The sequence below is a fragment of the Pavona decussata genome, unplaced genomic scaffold (assembly GCF_977016875.1).
Source record: "Pavona decussata unplaced genomic scaffold, jaPavDecu1.1 SCAFFOLD_37, whole genome shotgun sequence".
Taxonomy (NCBI): domain Eukaryota; kingdom Metazoa; phylum Cnidaria; class Anthozoa; order Scleractinia; family Agariciidae; genus Pavona; species Pavona decussata.
In genome coordinates this window covers 2200481-2217208 of record NW_028145459.1, presented here as the reverse complement: position 1 = coordinate 2217208, position 16728 = coordinate 2200481, and the positions used below count along the sequence as shown (strand labels likewise).

At 38.9% G+C, this 16728-nt stretch overlaps 3 protein-coding genes across 5 annotated transcripts in view; 2 read left to right on the top strand and 1 right to left on the bottom strand.

Annotated features, from left to right (window-relative positions):
- Positions 1 to 3992, bottom strand: part of LOC146483985 (mechanosensory protein 2-like) — a 55072-nt gene extending 51080 nt beyond the window's left edge. For 2 of the 3 annotated variants that reach the window (XM_085105306.1, XM_085105303.1), the window contains exon 1: positions 3789 to 3991. In XM_085105306.1, coding sequence (XP_084961432.1) covers positions 3789 to 3888 — 100 coding nt within the window. In that variant the 5' untranslated portion in view covers positions 3889 to 3991. Of the gene's footprint in view, positions 1 to 3788 lie in introns of all 3 variants that reach the window. The other variant, XM_085105304.1, reaches the window with a different exon arrangement.
- Positions 3993 to 4258: 266 nt separating this feature from the next.
- Positions 4259 to 14166, top strand: LOC146483984 (uncharacterized). The gene is made up of 9 exons (XM_085105293.1): positions 4259 to 4645; positions 6439 to 6583; positions 7764 to 8031; positions 9017 to 9045; positions 9231 to 9315; positions 9627 to 9736; positions 10344 to 10409; positions 10845 to 11504; positions 12434 to 14166. The coding sequence occupies exons 1-9, from the start codon at positions 4474 to 4476 to the stop codon at positions 14031 to 14033; spliced, it is 3135 nt and encodes a 1044-aa protein (XP_084961419.1). The 5' UTR covers positions 4259 to 4473; the 3' UTR covers positions 14034 to 14166.
- A 118-nt stretch (positions 14167 to 14284) lies between these two features.
- LOC146483983 (octopamine receptor beta-2R-like) lies at positions 14285 to 16374 on the top strand. Its single transcript, XM_085105301.1, has one exon. The coding sequence runs from the start codon at positions 14827 to 14829 to the stop codon at positions 15838 to 15840; it is 1014 nt and encodes a 337-aa protein (XP_084961427.1). The 5' UTR covers positions 14285 to 14826; the 3' UTR covers positions 15841 to 16374.
- Positions 16375 to 16728: the final 354 nt, after the last annotated feature.

Sequence of the window (16728 nt, the reverse complement as noted above, 5' to 3'; positions counted from 1 at the left end):
CCCGTATAGTGCATTACAGAGAGTACCACCCCCCCCCCCCCCCATTCCAGGATTTCAGCTCACTAGGTAGGTTAGACTTCCAGATGATAACAAGTTCCCGCATTGCATTCCAGGCACGTGCTTTCCTCACTTCCACGTCCTTGCCTGTAGTGGCTATCCAAAGGCCATTGTCAACATTAGTTAACAAGAGTGTGCAGTGTGCAGGTTTTTTTTTTTTTTTTTAATTTGCAAAACACAAAAACTGCTACATTACTTACAATACAGATCTCTTACACCACTAACATTACAATAACTCTACTTTCAAGATACAACTTACATTACAATACTTACTCAACTTAAAATACGGTACAATGCTTATTCTACTTACATTACAGCACATTACATCATTTATTGACAAAATAATTTTTTCATCGGTTTCCACTTACTTAAAATTTTATCGTGATGAGAAAAGTCACGTGCAAATTTTTCAATATTGTAATGAAACTTAACGTAGCTCTGTACGCCAGCGAAATCGGGTTCACGTCCCTCCATTTTGCATTTGTATATGAAAAACTTGACTACTAAAATAATACAATTAATCGCATTCTTATAAGGCATACAGTTTGTATAGCCCAAGAGAACAGATTCAAGAGAAAATTCTATTTCAATGTCTGTTACCGACCAGATCCAATTTGCGAGGGCGATCCAGAGGTGGGATATCCGGTCACAGTACCAAAAAAGGTGCTCTATGGTTTCAGGTTTACTGTCACAAAAAAAGCAATTATCGTGATCCTTAATACCCATTTTCATTAACAATACATTTGTGGCAATAATTCTATGGAATATCCTATATTGAAAGCTTCTCAGCTTACTAGCACTCGTGCATAAGAAAGGGATACTGTAATAGGTAGACCAATCCTCGACAGGAGATGGTAGATATTTATTCCATTTACGCTGCACCTTAGCTGGCTGTATGGCAACCGATTTTCGCAAAGCGTCGTAAGTAAAGCTGGTCACCTTTTCTGTCTTAAATAACCTATCTATATTTTGGGATTTGACCACAGGTAACCGTTTACCAAACTCTCTAATCTTTGACTTCCATGAACTTGGAATTGCGCACATAATACCATAAGCTTGTAAAAAGGTACAAGTTAGGCTAAACTTATTAATCAATTTGGTTGGTGACATAAAAATGCCGGATTCGTCTACAAGATCATTGACGTAACGTAAATCTTTTTTGTGCAGTGTGCAGGTTGCTTTTGGTAAATGTATGACCAAGATGATATGTGTTCCTCCTTTCTAAGAGTCGTTTCGATCTGCCATCACTATGTCCTGGTATTGAGTTGGCCAGGAATTCAATAAAAATACTGGTCTTCTTGCCACTTCCCTCCCAACTCCCATCCCATAATGACCATACACGCCAAACCCTGCACAAATTGACTTCAGAAACAATGGAGATCTGTAAAATTTTATATTTTGGCAAAAACGAAAAATTCCTGGTTAACTTGGAGGGAATATATCTGTATGTAATTCCCCTGCTAGCAGAGCGTGTCTTTTTGGTACAAGTTTTTTTAGCATGTATGGAGTCCTTTGCATCTCTGGTACTTCACATAGTTGGCTTGTTTAGTGTCCCCAAAGAAACAGGCCTACTGTATGAAATACCAGACACGCAAACAACTTCATGCATGCTAAAAAAATACTTCCCAGAAAGACATGCTCTGCTATCGGGGTAGTATGTAATGCATAACTTGCTTTTGATGTTCCCTTCCACCTGTTTCCACATGAATGGCTCGTGCAAAAAAGGGCATATATGGCAATTTACCAAGAAATTCTAAAAAAGCTCTAAAGGCCTACACTGGTGGTGTTCTAAGCTTTGACCTGTTTATTTATTTATTGCTTTGTCTCCTGAGTCTTTTTAAAGTGGTTCACGTGCAGCGTTTTTGCGCTTGCTTTGTTCTGTCATAGTGAACTTCTTAGAAATTATATTGACTTCAGGAAAAGTGCAAATGTGATCAACATTTAACATGTTTCCTAATGCAGGTAAAACTGGGCTTTCAAAATGCTTTTTAGATTTCTTAACCCACAGAGGTGACATACAGTATGCCATTTTTGCAGAACGTCTATTCTTGATCCAGTATCAAAGGTTTGCTCACTAAACTTAATAATTTCAGAAGCCACTGAAATTATAGAACTAATTTCAAATTAAAATCAGTTTTGTGTGCGTACAGGAACATGTTTGCAAGAATTTTCACATAAATTCCATGATTTCTAAACAACGGTATTTGCAGCACTCAGTTTTTATGATGCAGTAAATCAGCATTTGAAACGTTTTAATTTAAAACAATATTTTTTTAACATTTGCTCTAAGAAAAAAATAATTGCAAAATAAAAATGTCAAAATGCTGCATTTTGTTTGTGTCTTCATCAAATTTTGATGCCCTTTGTGGTAAAGCATTTGACTGTATGATTTTTTACAGTTCAAGACACACAAAAAAGCAATTAATTTGCACAAGAGAAATCAAAAATGCCTTTGTCTTGCCTTTTCTTTCTTCTCAATGTCATGAAATTAAACTTTGTGTAAGAGCTGTTTTGAAAAACATATTATGCAAATAGTGATTTCAAGATCCTGACATTTGCATAAATCAATTACTTTTGTTAAAAGTAATAATGCCAGTGCCAAAACTAATGCTGTGCGCAATCTATTACAAACTGATGGACCACATGTCGAGCTCAGCTTTAATAGCAAACTAAAATCAATTACTTAGCATTTTATGCCATCTTGATGCCTCTATGTGTCTCTACAGGGAATGTTTTGAAGGGATCAGAAAATTCAACTTAATTACAAGCCTCAACAATGGACCCATGGGGAAAACTACCGATGGCAAATTAGCGCCATTTTAAATTTATGAAAAAATAGAGACGATTCCTTTAATAATAATGGGTTTACTATCTTAAATGCTCAAGGGGAAAATAGTTGTTAAAGAAAACAAGAATTTGAAATACATGTATCCCATCCAAAGCATATTTTTTTCTTTCAATATCCAATGTTCAAGAGAGCTAGAGCTGGTGATTTGCGTCACAGGAGCCTATGGTGATTTGGGAGCTTTTTTAATCAGGTAAAATATATTATTTGACGCTGTAAGCTTGCACAAATCAAGAAGAACGAACAAAAATAAAACTTTATACCCTTAAATTTGAACAGAAAGTATTATATTCTCAAGACAACTCCATATGTAAATAGTTACATATTTTTCTCTACGTGCAAATACTTAGAGTAAATTTTAAACAAAATTTGTGAAATATTGTGACTTGAATGTTTAGGAAGAAATAAAAGGAAAACATTCAGGTTATGGTTTAATATGGAATGGGTGGTGTTCGCTTTGCATATGCTACCTCAAAAATTATTAATTCATTATAATTCAGTGAAGTTTGAACGGAGCTAAAAAAATAAATAAAACAAGACTATGCTACATTGTCAATATATTTGACAGTGGAAAAAATTTTTATTTATTTTATACCGAGGGTCAAATGACAGCGAATGTCATTACTTGTAATAATAAACCTTGAAGCCTTTCTTTCAAGGTGCCTACATTATTGTAAATATTTAAATTGTCAGATAAGGAAGCATTCTTGTCTACACGATTTTGCGCCTGAATGTAAGCTTTCTAGCTAGCCAGAGGAACGATTACTATCTACCTGAAAATTAAGCCGTGAGCTCAAAGCCAGTAACACGTTCAGAATCATCGTAGACAAACTATTAAGATTCAATTTGCTTTTGACATGCTGTGTTTGACGTGCGAACAACTCACCTTCGTCTATAAGTTCTTTCTCGTCGCTTCTCGATGTTTCTCTGTAGCCTTCACCGACCGGATTAAGTTGCATAGCGGTCGAAGTAGCGTTAGCAGCCATCGACAAATACACCAATTTCAAACGTCCTCCTTTCAAGATGAAGACATTTTATCCCCTCCCGCCAAACACCATTCGAACGTAAATTTATACAACTCGCGGAAAAATTCTGCGCAAGGTCTGGGCAAAAAAGGTGTGTGCGGGCTGAAGTGCGGGATCGCCCGAACAAAGCCCGCTAACACCCACAAAGTAAGTATACTCCTTAAATCAGAATATGGCTCCAAAAATCTTTTGATTGTTTCTTTGAGTGGTAGCTTCATTATTCCACATTTTAATCTTCGAACTTTTTTCTCTTTTAATTGCCACTGGCTTGCAACACAGGAACACAACTCTCACATTAAAACGGGTCGAACGGGCTCCTCCCGCGAGCGGTTGCTAGGAAGGTTTGTGACGTCACGGATAAGCAAAAGGCAAGCTCAAAAATCACCACACCAGTGTTTTGTTTATAGCGATTAGGGGTTAGCAATAATTTGTACCGTTTATCTCGTCAACTGCCGTTAAAAGATGCAGTTAGGAAGGAGCACAGTGTCTATTTCAAACTTCTTTACACACGCAAGTTAACAGACATTTCTGTTGCCTTCGACGGTGATGAAAAGTGAAAGTTCATGCGGGGCTTTATGCCAACATCCAGAATGTTGGAGGGCGAACTTGCAGAAGGTAAAAGATGCCGTGAGGCTTAGAAATGGTATCCACAGTCACGAAACATTAGAACAAAGAGAGTTTGAAACTTCGGCGGAAGGGAGCAGTCATAATGAAGATGGTAAGCCTGTGAGATCGCTATAAATTAATAATGTAGTAAGCGTAGTCTTATAAGCTTTCACGCTTTGTCGCAGATACAACGAAACTGTCTCTATTGCTTGTTGTAAGTTTCGCCACTTAGTTCATTGATCGGGGGCTTGGGGGATGAAAAACCGGGATGAAAAATTATGAAGTCATATACAGGTGCACTTGTGCCTGGGATTGGGAAAGCTCAAGTGAAGTCATTTTAATGTAGTCAATGCATGAGCCAGGCCAACTCCAAGAATGCCTTCTCCCCCCGGGCATTTGCATTTTATGAAAATAAACTGGAAAATGCCCCATGGCTGGGACAAACATGAAGCTGAGCAAATGCCCCATGACGCAGGTGAAAATGACACACGCCAAACTCAGTCTCGGATAAGTTCTATTTCTCAGTATAAAACTAATTTGTGGCAGTGACCATTCATTCTGTGGATCAACCATCTTATTTATGTCCTTGTCAGACATAGTTAATCAAGAATTTATGCAGGCAAAGCAATTATGAAACACTCAACCTCCTATAGAGGTTCGGATTTATGGAAGGCCATGATCGCTACAGTCGGATCACTAGGAGATATCATGATTAAGACATTGGACGAAAACTCTGTAACTTAAGGTGGCTTACTACAGTTTTTCTGAGACTTAGTGGCGCGCGCTATGATAGCCTGCCACACGTCAGTATTTGTCGTGCGTGCAAAAATGACGCAAGTAACCTCAAGAAGTAACAAAAACCACTTCAGCACTTGAAAGGTGTCAAATCTCTTTGGTGTTAATGTAGCGATAGTTTCAAAACTCCGTTCAAACATGTAATCAAGCCTAGGGCCAAAAAAATATGGCAAAAAAGTTTGATAAACATTCGGTAAAAGAGCTCTAATTTACTGTACCTTTCTCGCACGCGATACATAGCGTTACATGAGCGCGCGCTTAAATAAAGGACATGCGCAATTCAATTCTCGTCCGAGGTTGTAAAAACCTGTCTTTGATCGAGGATTGCTCGAAAACTTACCGTACAACTTATGATGAAATTTTCACGGTTGATTTGCTCGGGTGAATCACGTTTGGAGCCAAAATTTTTGAAAAATCTGTAAGACAGATTTTGGGCTATTTTTGATTTCACATTCTCTTAGTTTGCACAAAAACTGCCTTACAGATTTTTATTTTACTTTGCATGAATGTTAAATCAGACCCAATTTCTTATTCCTGAAATTTTCAGCTGGGGTCATACGGGTAGAATTTGAGAAAAACGTGACTTAACCTACTAGTGCCCAGTCTCTCATTGGGTACTCGGTCGCTCATTTTGGCTATTTGTTGACGTTTAATTGTTCAAATTTCACATAGAATCGTAAAAGCCTTAAGCAAACAGTAAATAGTGAAGGTAAAAACAGCTTGGAACCTTTCTTAAAAGAGTTAAAAGTTGTGCCCTTATACTCCATTAAAACTGTAGTAAGCCACCTTAAATGCATTCAATGATTTTAATTTTCGCTACAATATCAGCTCACCGCTGATTTGAAACATACATGTAGAGACTTTGTTTGCAACATTACTGATCTATCTAAGCATAATTATACCATGGGGTGGGGGTGGGGGATTACATCCTCACAAGGCTAAAATGCGGGTATCTGCCGCTCGATTTTGCAATTCCTTATCTATAACAGGGTATCCATATTTGAGGCATTTTACTATTGCAGATCTAATGGGACTTTCGAAAATATCAAAAATATACTTATTGTAATAAAGGAAATACAGTATGTTTGTTACACTTTTTATGTATTTCAGGCTCTCTTCCAACTCTGAAGGTTGTCAACATGTTTGGAGAGACAGACCTAAGAGCCAATAGTGCACCTTACAACAGGTCAGCTGCACAGTCAAACAGATTTCACAAGAGATCAACGTCATTACCATCATTATCACCAGATCCCAGGTATGAAAACAACGAGGCAATAATTTATGATCGTACATAATTGTAAAGGGGTCTACTATAATGTTCAGTAAATTGACTCCCTGTCATTGTACATGATTGATAAAGGGCGGTTTGCACAGTGAAAAAAAATACAATTTACCATCACATTAATCATTTACATGAATGCTGTCATTATCACCAGTTCCCATGTGTGAAAGTTGTAAGTCAAGAACACATAATAATATTATTGTACACTGTAGATCATGCACATGTACATGTATTTATGCTGTTAAGTTCAGAATTAGAGTAAACTGAGCTCTATTACAGTATGGGGCGGTAGAGCTTCACAAGTGGTGTTTTCCTCTACAGCCAAACCAATTTTTTGTGGTCTAATTGTTGCATTTCAAGTGCAAGGCAAAGATTACATATGAAGCTGTTGTGGTATAATTTTTTTAGTTTAATTATCTTCAAACCAATTTAATGTTTACTTTCCTTTGTGCAGCATTCGTTACCATACTCTATCTGAGACAAAGGGAAATAAAAAGTAAACTGGTTTGAAAATTTCTAAATAAAAAAAAATGAACCACAACAAAGCCGCCTCTACATAGGCAACCTGAGAGCTAAAAAAATACTGAAAAAGCTACTGTAAATAAATTAAAGAAAAAGTTTAAGTTTCCTGTGCAAGAGTCAGGCTAACTGCCACAATGTTTTCAATAAAATTATATTACCTGTACTTGTACAAACAAAAAAAAAACAACCCATATTTAGAGATCAACATCAATGTGATCGTCATTATTTATAATGTGGCCCCATGAAAGCCATGAAAGTTCACAAAGTCCACCTCCAGATGTGCACAGAGCACAAGGGAGGTTTCAGATCATGTTTCTTAATTTTTTTAAGGCCAGATCATCACATTCCCTTCTCTAACATCATTGAGCTCTTTAACCCTTTAAGCCCTAACAGTGATCAGCATCAAATTTCTTCTTGTAATATCAATTCTTATTCAACCCCTGAGGTCACGAGAATTAAAGGATATGATCACCCAAGGGGAATTTTCTTGTTATTTTAATAACTTCTCCTCAGTACATTTATAAGTAAAGTACATGTATGGGGACATTAGATAGGAGAATTTGGTCTTTGATATTAGGAGTTAAAGGGTTAATTAATAATAGTCATTTTAAACATTATGTTTCTTCACCAGTCCGCAGTTGTCCTCGACCTCATGCACTCCAACTGCCCGTGCCCCTCGCCCATCCCCTGTGTCACCAACAATGTTAACAGATTACCAGAAACGAATGCTATGGAAAAAGAACATGCAGACTTCTCCTGAGCCCGCTGCTGTTAATGCAGAGAAGCGGCATGCATCTGTAGTGGGTGTCCATGAGCTATATGAGAATGATGAGTTGTTACGGGATTGGAAGGACGTATATATTACTTCAGCATACCTTATCTGGTGCCAAACCAACAGGGTGAGACATACACATATGAACTTACAATAACAATATTAGTTTGTGAAGTTGAATAACATAGACTGCAGTTGATGAAGGAATTAGTCTTTAGACAAAATTTTGTTCTTAAAATTTATTTTGAATATTTAAATATTATATTATTAAAGCTATTTGCACACAACAGAATAAATTTAATACCGTCTGGTAATAAACATTTTAATTATTAAACAATAATTATTAATTAATTTGAACTAAGTTGATTCCTCCAGAATTGATTTGATACCTCAGAGTTGCTAATTTAAAATTATGCATCAGCTTGAGACATACATAACTTTATTATTAGTAAAATGACCTAATAAAAATTAATGATCTTACTAACTTACCACAAGTCTCCAGTAGCTGAGTGCTTGGAGCATGGTCTCCAACAGTATAAGGAAGGTCCAAAGTTTGTGACAAGCTGAACATTAGTATATTTTGAATTTTTGTGAAGAATTATGTTTACTTAAGAGCAAATTATTTCTTTCTCATCTGGCTTGTATTAAAATATTGTGTAGTTTGAGAAAATATTCAATATGTCTGCTTCATGGAGAGGATTTTCCATAAGCCCTTAATTCTTACCCCTCTGGGAATTCCAATTTATTTAGCTTCATACTTTTCTTTAATTTTCCAATCCCTTCTGTGGTGGGGGGGGGGGGGTAGAGGGGTGTGGGGGGGGGGGACAGAGGATACATGTTGGGTTTTGTATGGATTTTTTGCCTTAGTTAGCACTGCAGGGCCCCTAAATCTACCAAAACGATTCTGTATAGGACAGTGTACATGCAACCAGCTAGGTTCAACATTTTCAGTTGTCAAGTTCTTATTAATAGGAGGATCAACTCTAATTAGATTGATCTTCCCTCACAGAAAATAAAATTTTGCAGCTAAATATTTTAAATGCTGCTTAACTCTGTTGAGCGTCAGTATATTCATTATTTTTGTTCAATGGATACTGTATTTGAATTTGCAGAGAAAACAGCGGAAAGCAAAGAGCACTGGGTAAGCTTATAAAAATTATTAATGACAGTTTGAATTTGAGTGCAGGCACACATGTAGTGACAAGAAACTGTTTGGCTTCAATGCAAGACAGAAATTGTTTCATCTGACTCTGTCATGAAGAATTTTTGTGGATAGTTTATAATTATTGAAAAAGTTGATTAATGCTGGATTTTTCTTGTGTTTAGATGCATTAGAAAAGACCCTCGGAGAATAGCCTTTAAAGATGTCACAGAAGACATGATTCCTGCTGCGATGGAAAAAATAAAGCCTGTAAGAAACAGTACTAATTCTTATAATATTCAATTGAAATTTGTATGAATTTATAACTTGCAAATGAATCTTTTAGTCATGGTGTTGCCTTTTAATCTATATATTTTTTGGCAGACCTTAAAAAAGAGTTTTGTCATGCCCAAAACAATAACTTTGAACAGCTAATTACTTCAATTTGGACTATCATATTATAAATACATGGAGTCAAAAAAGCTAAGGTTAGTTTTGGTTAGTTTTGACATCTACATGTACTTCAAAAATGTGTTGAAACTTCTGACTTGAATTTTAATGCAGTCATTTGAACCCCCTAGAAACGTGCAGAACCACGCAGATCTCCAACTGTGGGTCTCCCTTACAGTCCAAGTAGAGCCAGCTCATATCGACGAGTGCCTGTCCAACACCTGGACCTTGCCAATTATGGGTATGGATCTACATTTTACATAATATTATACTTCATTTCCACAGAGGGTTTACATTTCATCAAACTACTTTGAATATGCCAGCTTGTGTACATATTTGGTTGGGAGGGGGCAAACTAAGTTGCAGGAAAGCTTTAATATACAACATTACTGTAGCATGCGAATAATGCTATAGGGCTTTACAATATTAATGTGGCCTTTATCCCCCAGTACCCACCCACCCCACATGCCATCCCTTTGGGTAAAGGTTGTGGGACTCAACAACACTTGTGAACTTATACACATACATGTAAGCCACAAAAAATATTGCTACCATCTTTGCAAAGTTTCAAGAGAAATGTCACAAAATTTTAGTAATTGCACTAACACTTACTTACATTTTAGATCATTTGTGTAACAGTTATATTTATTAATTCCATTTTATACTGCAAGTATTACTGAGTAAAGTATTATCTGGATTGTAACTATTACCAAAGTCTAGAAGTCCAGAAATTTAAAGTTTGAATAATTATTGTATTTATTGTATCAGATGGTGACAAATTTTGTTGCTCATTAATCTCATGGTCAGCCAGTGTTTTCACCTGTGACATATTGCATATCTTTCCCCAGGCTTGAAGATTTTGGTGACTTTCCTAAATCAGTAATAGCTGGAATCCTTCAACATCTCAAACCAAGGTATGGTCCATTCTTTATATCTTAAAGAGTGAATCATTCTGCACCAAATTTCATTTTATAGTACTAATAGTGCTCCTCAGCCTGCATTACTAATTTGTGTACTAAATTTATGTTTGTCTATGAATCTACTCCATCAAATATAATCAAATGTAAGCTGGCCGGTCTTTCAAGGGTTCCACAGTTGAACTCTTTTGTACTCATTCTTCGATCTGGACAAAGACAAAATAATGTAATGACAGAACTGATGGGTAAATGTATCGACTTAATGCTCAGGGCAATCAAAACAAACTGCCCTGCAGAAAAAATCCCATTGTTAATTATACATGGTTGGCTATATTTCTTTCATTTTACCAGTGGGTGTGGCCTATCCCTTTCAAGTATTCAATCTTAACCCTGCTTCTTTAACAATTATTTTGTTTTCTTTTCAACTTTCAGCAAGGAGCCAGTTGATAGTGAATTGCCTTTTGGTTTAGAGGCTCATCCTAAACAACAATCCAGTCCAAGAGGAGGAGAGACTGGTGCAAAATCAGTGAGATCTGATCTAAACAAACAAGTTAAACTTGTGGCAGATGCACCAGAGAAGAGCCTGGAACAAACAATAAATGATGAAAACTCACGCATGCTTCTGGACATTGACATCAACTCCCACTTCACCCCTCCTGTGGAGGAACAACTCACTGATGACGAGGGAGGGGAGGGCAAGAAAGGTACCTTCAAACAAGGGGCAAAATCAGAACCAAACATCATCAAAGAAGTGACTGAAAAATTAGCAGCAAGGCAGGGTCGCGCTTTGTTGCCGCTTCCTTCGATTGGTGTACCCACGCAGCGTGAATCAAAGGATAAAGTGCATCACTGCATGAGCTCAATCCCTCGCAACTTAGATTTAGGCGTAGTCATGGAGCCTGTTGAAGTAGTGTCAGTCACACCAACACCCACAGGGACCCCAGCTGAAGAGGTACCAGGAGAGGGGTCCCAGCTGTGTCTTGATCACAGTTCTCTGGATGTGGCTTTGGTTACAAGTGAACTTGTTTCTCCAAATGATGATCAAATGAATGGGTATTGGCCAGGTATAGGTCACGTGACCTCTGCACTTAGGTAAGCTGCAGCATGTTGTTATTGGTTCAAAGCCCTTACTTACAACTCGTTTCTCGTTTGTTCCATAAAGTTTTGTCACCCTTAAAAGGGAGTGTGTGTGATAGTTCCGTTTATCGTCGTTGTAGTTTCAAATTAGGGTGATTGGTCGAAGTAAAGAAATCGAAAACAAAAGAAAGGAGAGGAAGATTTTGAAACCAGGGGCGGAGTATAACTCAAGTGTCAATTTCCACGTGACCAAGGTGACCAAGATACTGATTACAAAACTATAGATGCTGCCGTCCGAGCTTGTAAGACATCTGCATTCTTAACTAAATACTATTTAGTTACCAAAGCAATAAAATTTGACGTTTGTGAGTAGATCTCCAAACTAGCGCCAAACGTTTCGCTTCGTTTGCAATAAAAACCACTGAATGATTATGAGCAAGATTTCCGTTTTTATCACAAAGCGAAGCGCAAAGCAGCTGATAAAACATTAGGCAACGTTTCCTAACTGAATTCAAGGCCACATGCAAAAACTCTGGTGAATCTGAGCCAGAATAAAGCCGCCGTTACACGTTGAAGCTTTTAGCTGAAACTTGTATGCAACGGCGCTGCGAAACAAGTTTCAGCAGGCGTTGCACCGTGTAACATGGTCGGTTTCGTGAAACGTTTTCGAACTTCCGTTGTGAGACAAGTTTGACGAAAAGTAGAACCGCTTTCTACTTCTGCAACGGCTTGCAACGGTCGCGGCGGTGAAAAAACAAGAGTTTCACCGTGTAACACCACTTCGTGAAACTGGTCTCGTTCGCCGTTGCACACACGTTTCAGCTAAAACGTGTAACGGCGGCTTAACAAAAAGCAATCTGAAAAGTCATTTAGATTGGTTATGCTCTCAGCCCTTCAATTAATCCAACCTTTCACTGATTCTTACATGTTCTGTCTTCCTGTAGATACTCTCCAACTCCAGTGCGAGCCCCAGCTCCAACACCAATCAGCCCTGAGAGATACGGACAATACACGCGCACACCACACGCCAGAGAACACAGCACCTCCCTCACATCTCGACACATGAGGCGCTGGGAAACCCTCAGTAGCGTGTACGATCAAGATGAACCTCCCCTCTCCCGGGAGGCTCTTGGAAGCCCTGAGGGGGAAGGGGACGAGCTACCAGTGGAACCAGTGTTTATAACGGAAGATGTTTTGAATCGTGATCCGAATCTGACACCGTTGTCAAACAGGAAAGACATGGAAGAGTGGCCCCAGGAGAAAATGATCATTAATATCATCGAGAACGGAGATGAAATGTCGCGTTCAGGTCGAAGCCCGAGTCCTGGGAGTAAAACGTACATCCCACATGATATACTGGCTGAATTTCACGGGGATCTCTATGGAAGAAAAGTAATGCACATCGCAGGTCAGAAAATGACGGGGTCACCGAATATTGGCAAAGAATTTCAAGGAATAACAGACACACCAGCTTATATCGCTCCTGCTTGGAGGCCACCCCGCTCAAGAACTCCAATTCAGTTCTCAGAGACACCATCTCGGAGAGCACCAAAACCTCTCAGACAGCCACCGGCGAAAAGCGTACCAAGGTCATTGACAGTTCAATCGTTAACAAGGCGGGCCCTACAAAGGCCCAAGAGTACCCCTCCCCGCATAAGTTCCCCCAGGGATTCAAGAGATTTACCCGTACAACAAGTCTTGTCTGATTCATCGCTCGTTAATTCAACACGAGCCAACGTGGAAACTTATCCAGCGGCTATGCATGCATCTTCGCCCTCGGTGGACACATGTGGGGCCATCCCCCCTCCCCCCTCTCCTGAGGCTCAGATGTTCAGCACCGTTGTTCCCAGTGCCCCTAGGCTTGATCCCGTGAGTGAGGCTGAAGAGAAGAGTAGTTTAGCGTCAGCCAGTGTTACTGATGGGACGAGCGAGTTGGAAGGGTACGACAACGCTGTTCCTAACCTCTCTGAAGTCGAGGAAGAGGAAGAAGAAGCTGACTCGAACCTGAAACCAGAAAAAGTCTACCTTGAAAGCAAGACCGGAGAAAACGTTGTTGAAGGGACAGAAAATTCATCAGAAAATACGGTGACTGAACAAAAGAAAGAGGACGAAGATCCCCAGACCTTAAACTCACAACCAGCTAGTGTAGATTCTCTCTCTGTCAAGGACAAAAATGCCCCACCTGTGGACACTATTTTAAGTGATCAAACCCAGACTCCTACACAGGAAGCCGAGAGTATTATAGGTGCTAAAGAACTTGGAAACCAGGGGGAAGAGGCTGATGAGAAACAAGACGAGATTTCAACCGAAATTAACACAACAGCGGATGAATCACGTGACAAAGAGCAACACGAGGAGGAGGCCACGGTTCCTTCCCACCCCCCTGGGTCACCAGACATTACCAACACTCCTGACTTCACGGAGGGATTGGACATGAATCTCGATTTGGAGGCCGAGTTGCGCGCGGCCATGGAGGGACTGGACGATTTAGATGACAACGAGGCTGGTGAAAAGCGAGCTTCTCCTGAATTGGAGGCCTGGTAGCTAATTAAATGCCTCGTTTTCAAGTCATTGGACATTTCATCACTTTTGTTTACAACTGTAAAATATGTTATTTAAGAAATAAGCGTGCATAGAAAAATGATTGAACTATATTAAAATTTTATGTCCTGTTTACTATTTGCGTTGGTTTATTGTGAAAGTAATCTCCCGCTGTCAGCTTGTGTTCCAATCTTGCCCCAAACGGAAAAGCTGCCATGGCATGCCAATTAACATCCATCTCAAGGATTAGAAAAACAAACTTACCCGAGTTAAATTAGAGCTAAATACTGCCCGATTCAAATTATTACCACATTGTCGAGCATATTGTATTTGGCTTAGTTACCGTCATTTGAGTTGAAAAATAAGTGCTTTTAAATAATTTATTTGCTTTGTGCGTCAATGAAGAACGGTTGTTTTGCCAGTCTATTCAAATATCAACTAATAGCTTTGTATTCATGACGTTGGAGGTCTTTATGGAAAACAAAACGAGATCCACGGAGATTGAATTTATGCGTGATGGAATTTTTTTATCCAACAAAAGGTTTATTCAAAGGCAGATTAAAACAAAATAGAGGTTCTTCGGCGTACAGTAATTACCGAACGAATAACGCCTTTGTAGCTGCAGCGCGTATTTTGTTCTGGGGTTTTTCTTTTGTAATATTGCTGCAAGCTGTATTCAAGCACAAATACGGAAAGGATAAGAGTGTTCGACTATATATCGATCCAATCCTGCTGGCGCTAAACAAACAACTTTTTCTTGTACTTGCAAACAAACTTCTTGCCGTGGGCTGAAAAGATGAACTCCTCAACTTCAGTGGAAGTTCCTTTCATCTGCTCCGAATTAAACTTTCCTGAATCCGAAGAGGAAAGGAAAGCTTATCAACAATTTTGCCAGTGTTTTATCCCTCCGGAATCGTGGCATTCTGAGGTGGAAGTCGTCTTTAGCAAGTTGCTGTTGGTCATCTCGATTTTCGGCAACCTTCTTGTTATTTACGTCTTGCAACGAATGAAGCGAAACGGTGATCAAATGGGCGCTATGAAGCTCTTGGTTCAAAACCTCTGTGTTGCGGACATGTCTGTCTGCATCATGTACAACGTTGGCGAAGCTGTGGGGATTGATTCAAGTTACACCACTACCCCGGTGTGTAAACTCGCGGCGGGTTTGTTATGGACAACATTGTCAACCTCGTCATGCCTCATTTGTTGCGTTTCAGCTGAACGTTACCTCGCTGTTGTAAAACCATTTGATTTTGCAATTAATAGGCGCCAAACAGTCCTCATGGTCGTATTTTCGTGGTATTATTCTCTGATTTTCACCATCCCAGATTTTTACTTCATTACAAAGTATGAAGCTCCGTATTGCGGGAAAGGAATCATTCCATTTTGCACGTACGATTTTATACGAGGCACTGACATAACAGTTATCTTTCTCACGGCTTCCTCGGCAACATTTCTTGTTCCTATTGTTTTTATCATTGTTGTTAATGTAGCTGTTGTCCGCTCTTTATTACGAAGTCAAGGATCTAAACTTTTCCGAAAGTTTCGGCCGACTACGGACAGAAAACGCCGTGGAGTTGTGTTTATTGTTTTATTATTGACCGCCATATTTGTAGTGTGCTCCCTTCCCTTTGCTACTCATTTATTGTTAAATGCATTGAATATAGCGGTACCCAGAGATATTATTATAGTAGCTTACTATCTTATGCTTGTTAATAGCACCGCCAATGCTTTTGTGTATTCGTTTTTCAGCGCTGAATTTCGTAAAAACTGCAAGGACTTGTTTCTGCTGCCGTTTAAGTGCCTTAAGTAATTTAAACGAAGCACACAGAAGTGGTTTTTATTCACGAAACTCTAACGCCCTGGCGAAAGTCTATGATTAATTCTCTTAGTTTCATCCGATAATTCCGTTTTAACTATTTAGCTCGTAGATTGCAGAGCCGGAATTTACTGAAGGGTTTTTGATTAAGATAAGGGCTTTACAGTATTAAAATATTAAAATTAATTTGCTTTGATCTTCAACGCAGCATCTGGTATATTTATTATTCTATTTTGCATAGAAAAAGTTTGCATAAGCCAGCCTTGTTATTTTCCATTTTCATTTTTTGTCTTCGTTGAAATTTTAAGCCAGATAAAGTTAAGAAATGAGCACGGCAATGTTTTTAAGAACATTTTTTTTATGCCATTTCATTTTTTTGTTGGGGACACGTACGTATGTCAACAATTTACATTGTAGAGCCAGAAATTTAAGGGCGTTAATTTTGTTGTGACTTATTTTGCATGATTTTCTACTATCACGAAGAGAGAAACTAGAAAGTGTCTCATTTAATAAGGAGGAAGTTTAAACGATTCTGTTTTTCAAATTTGGCGAAATTTAATTTTATAACCTTAAGCCATCGACACACTCGGCGATTTTATACGCCGATCGCCGCGATCGGCGTATAAAATCACCGATATCTGGCATGTCAGATATCGACGCCGGCCGGATTAAATTCGCCGGCATTCGCCAACTGTGCCCGTTCCCGCGATCTTGTACGGTCATTGCTGCGAATCGCCAATAAAGCCAACTCAGTAGGTTGGGCGATTATTTCACATGACTTTTCAAAACTGCCACATCGCCGCGATCGGCGAAAAAAAAAATCGCCAAGTGTGTCCGCATCAATCGGTGGCGAAAATCGCTTGCGATTTTCGCTGTCGATCA

Coding starts and splice junctions, on each gene's coding strand:
- LOC146483983 (XM_085105301.1), top strand. CDS start 14,827: ATGAACTCCTCAACTTCAGTGGAAGTTCCTTTCATCTGCTCCGAATTA.
- LOC146483984 (XM_085105293.1), top strand. CDS start 4,474: ATGAAAAGTGAAAGTTCATGCGGGGCTTTATGCCAACATCCAGAATGT. Junction 4,646..6,438: donor GAGCAGTCATAATGAAGATG/GTAAGCCTGTGA, acceptor TATGTATTTCAG/GCTCTCTTCCAACTCTGAAG. Junction 9,737..10,343: donor CTGGACCTTGCCAATTATGG/GTATGGATCTAC, acceptor ATCTTTCCCCAG/GCTTGAAGATTTTGGTGACT.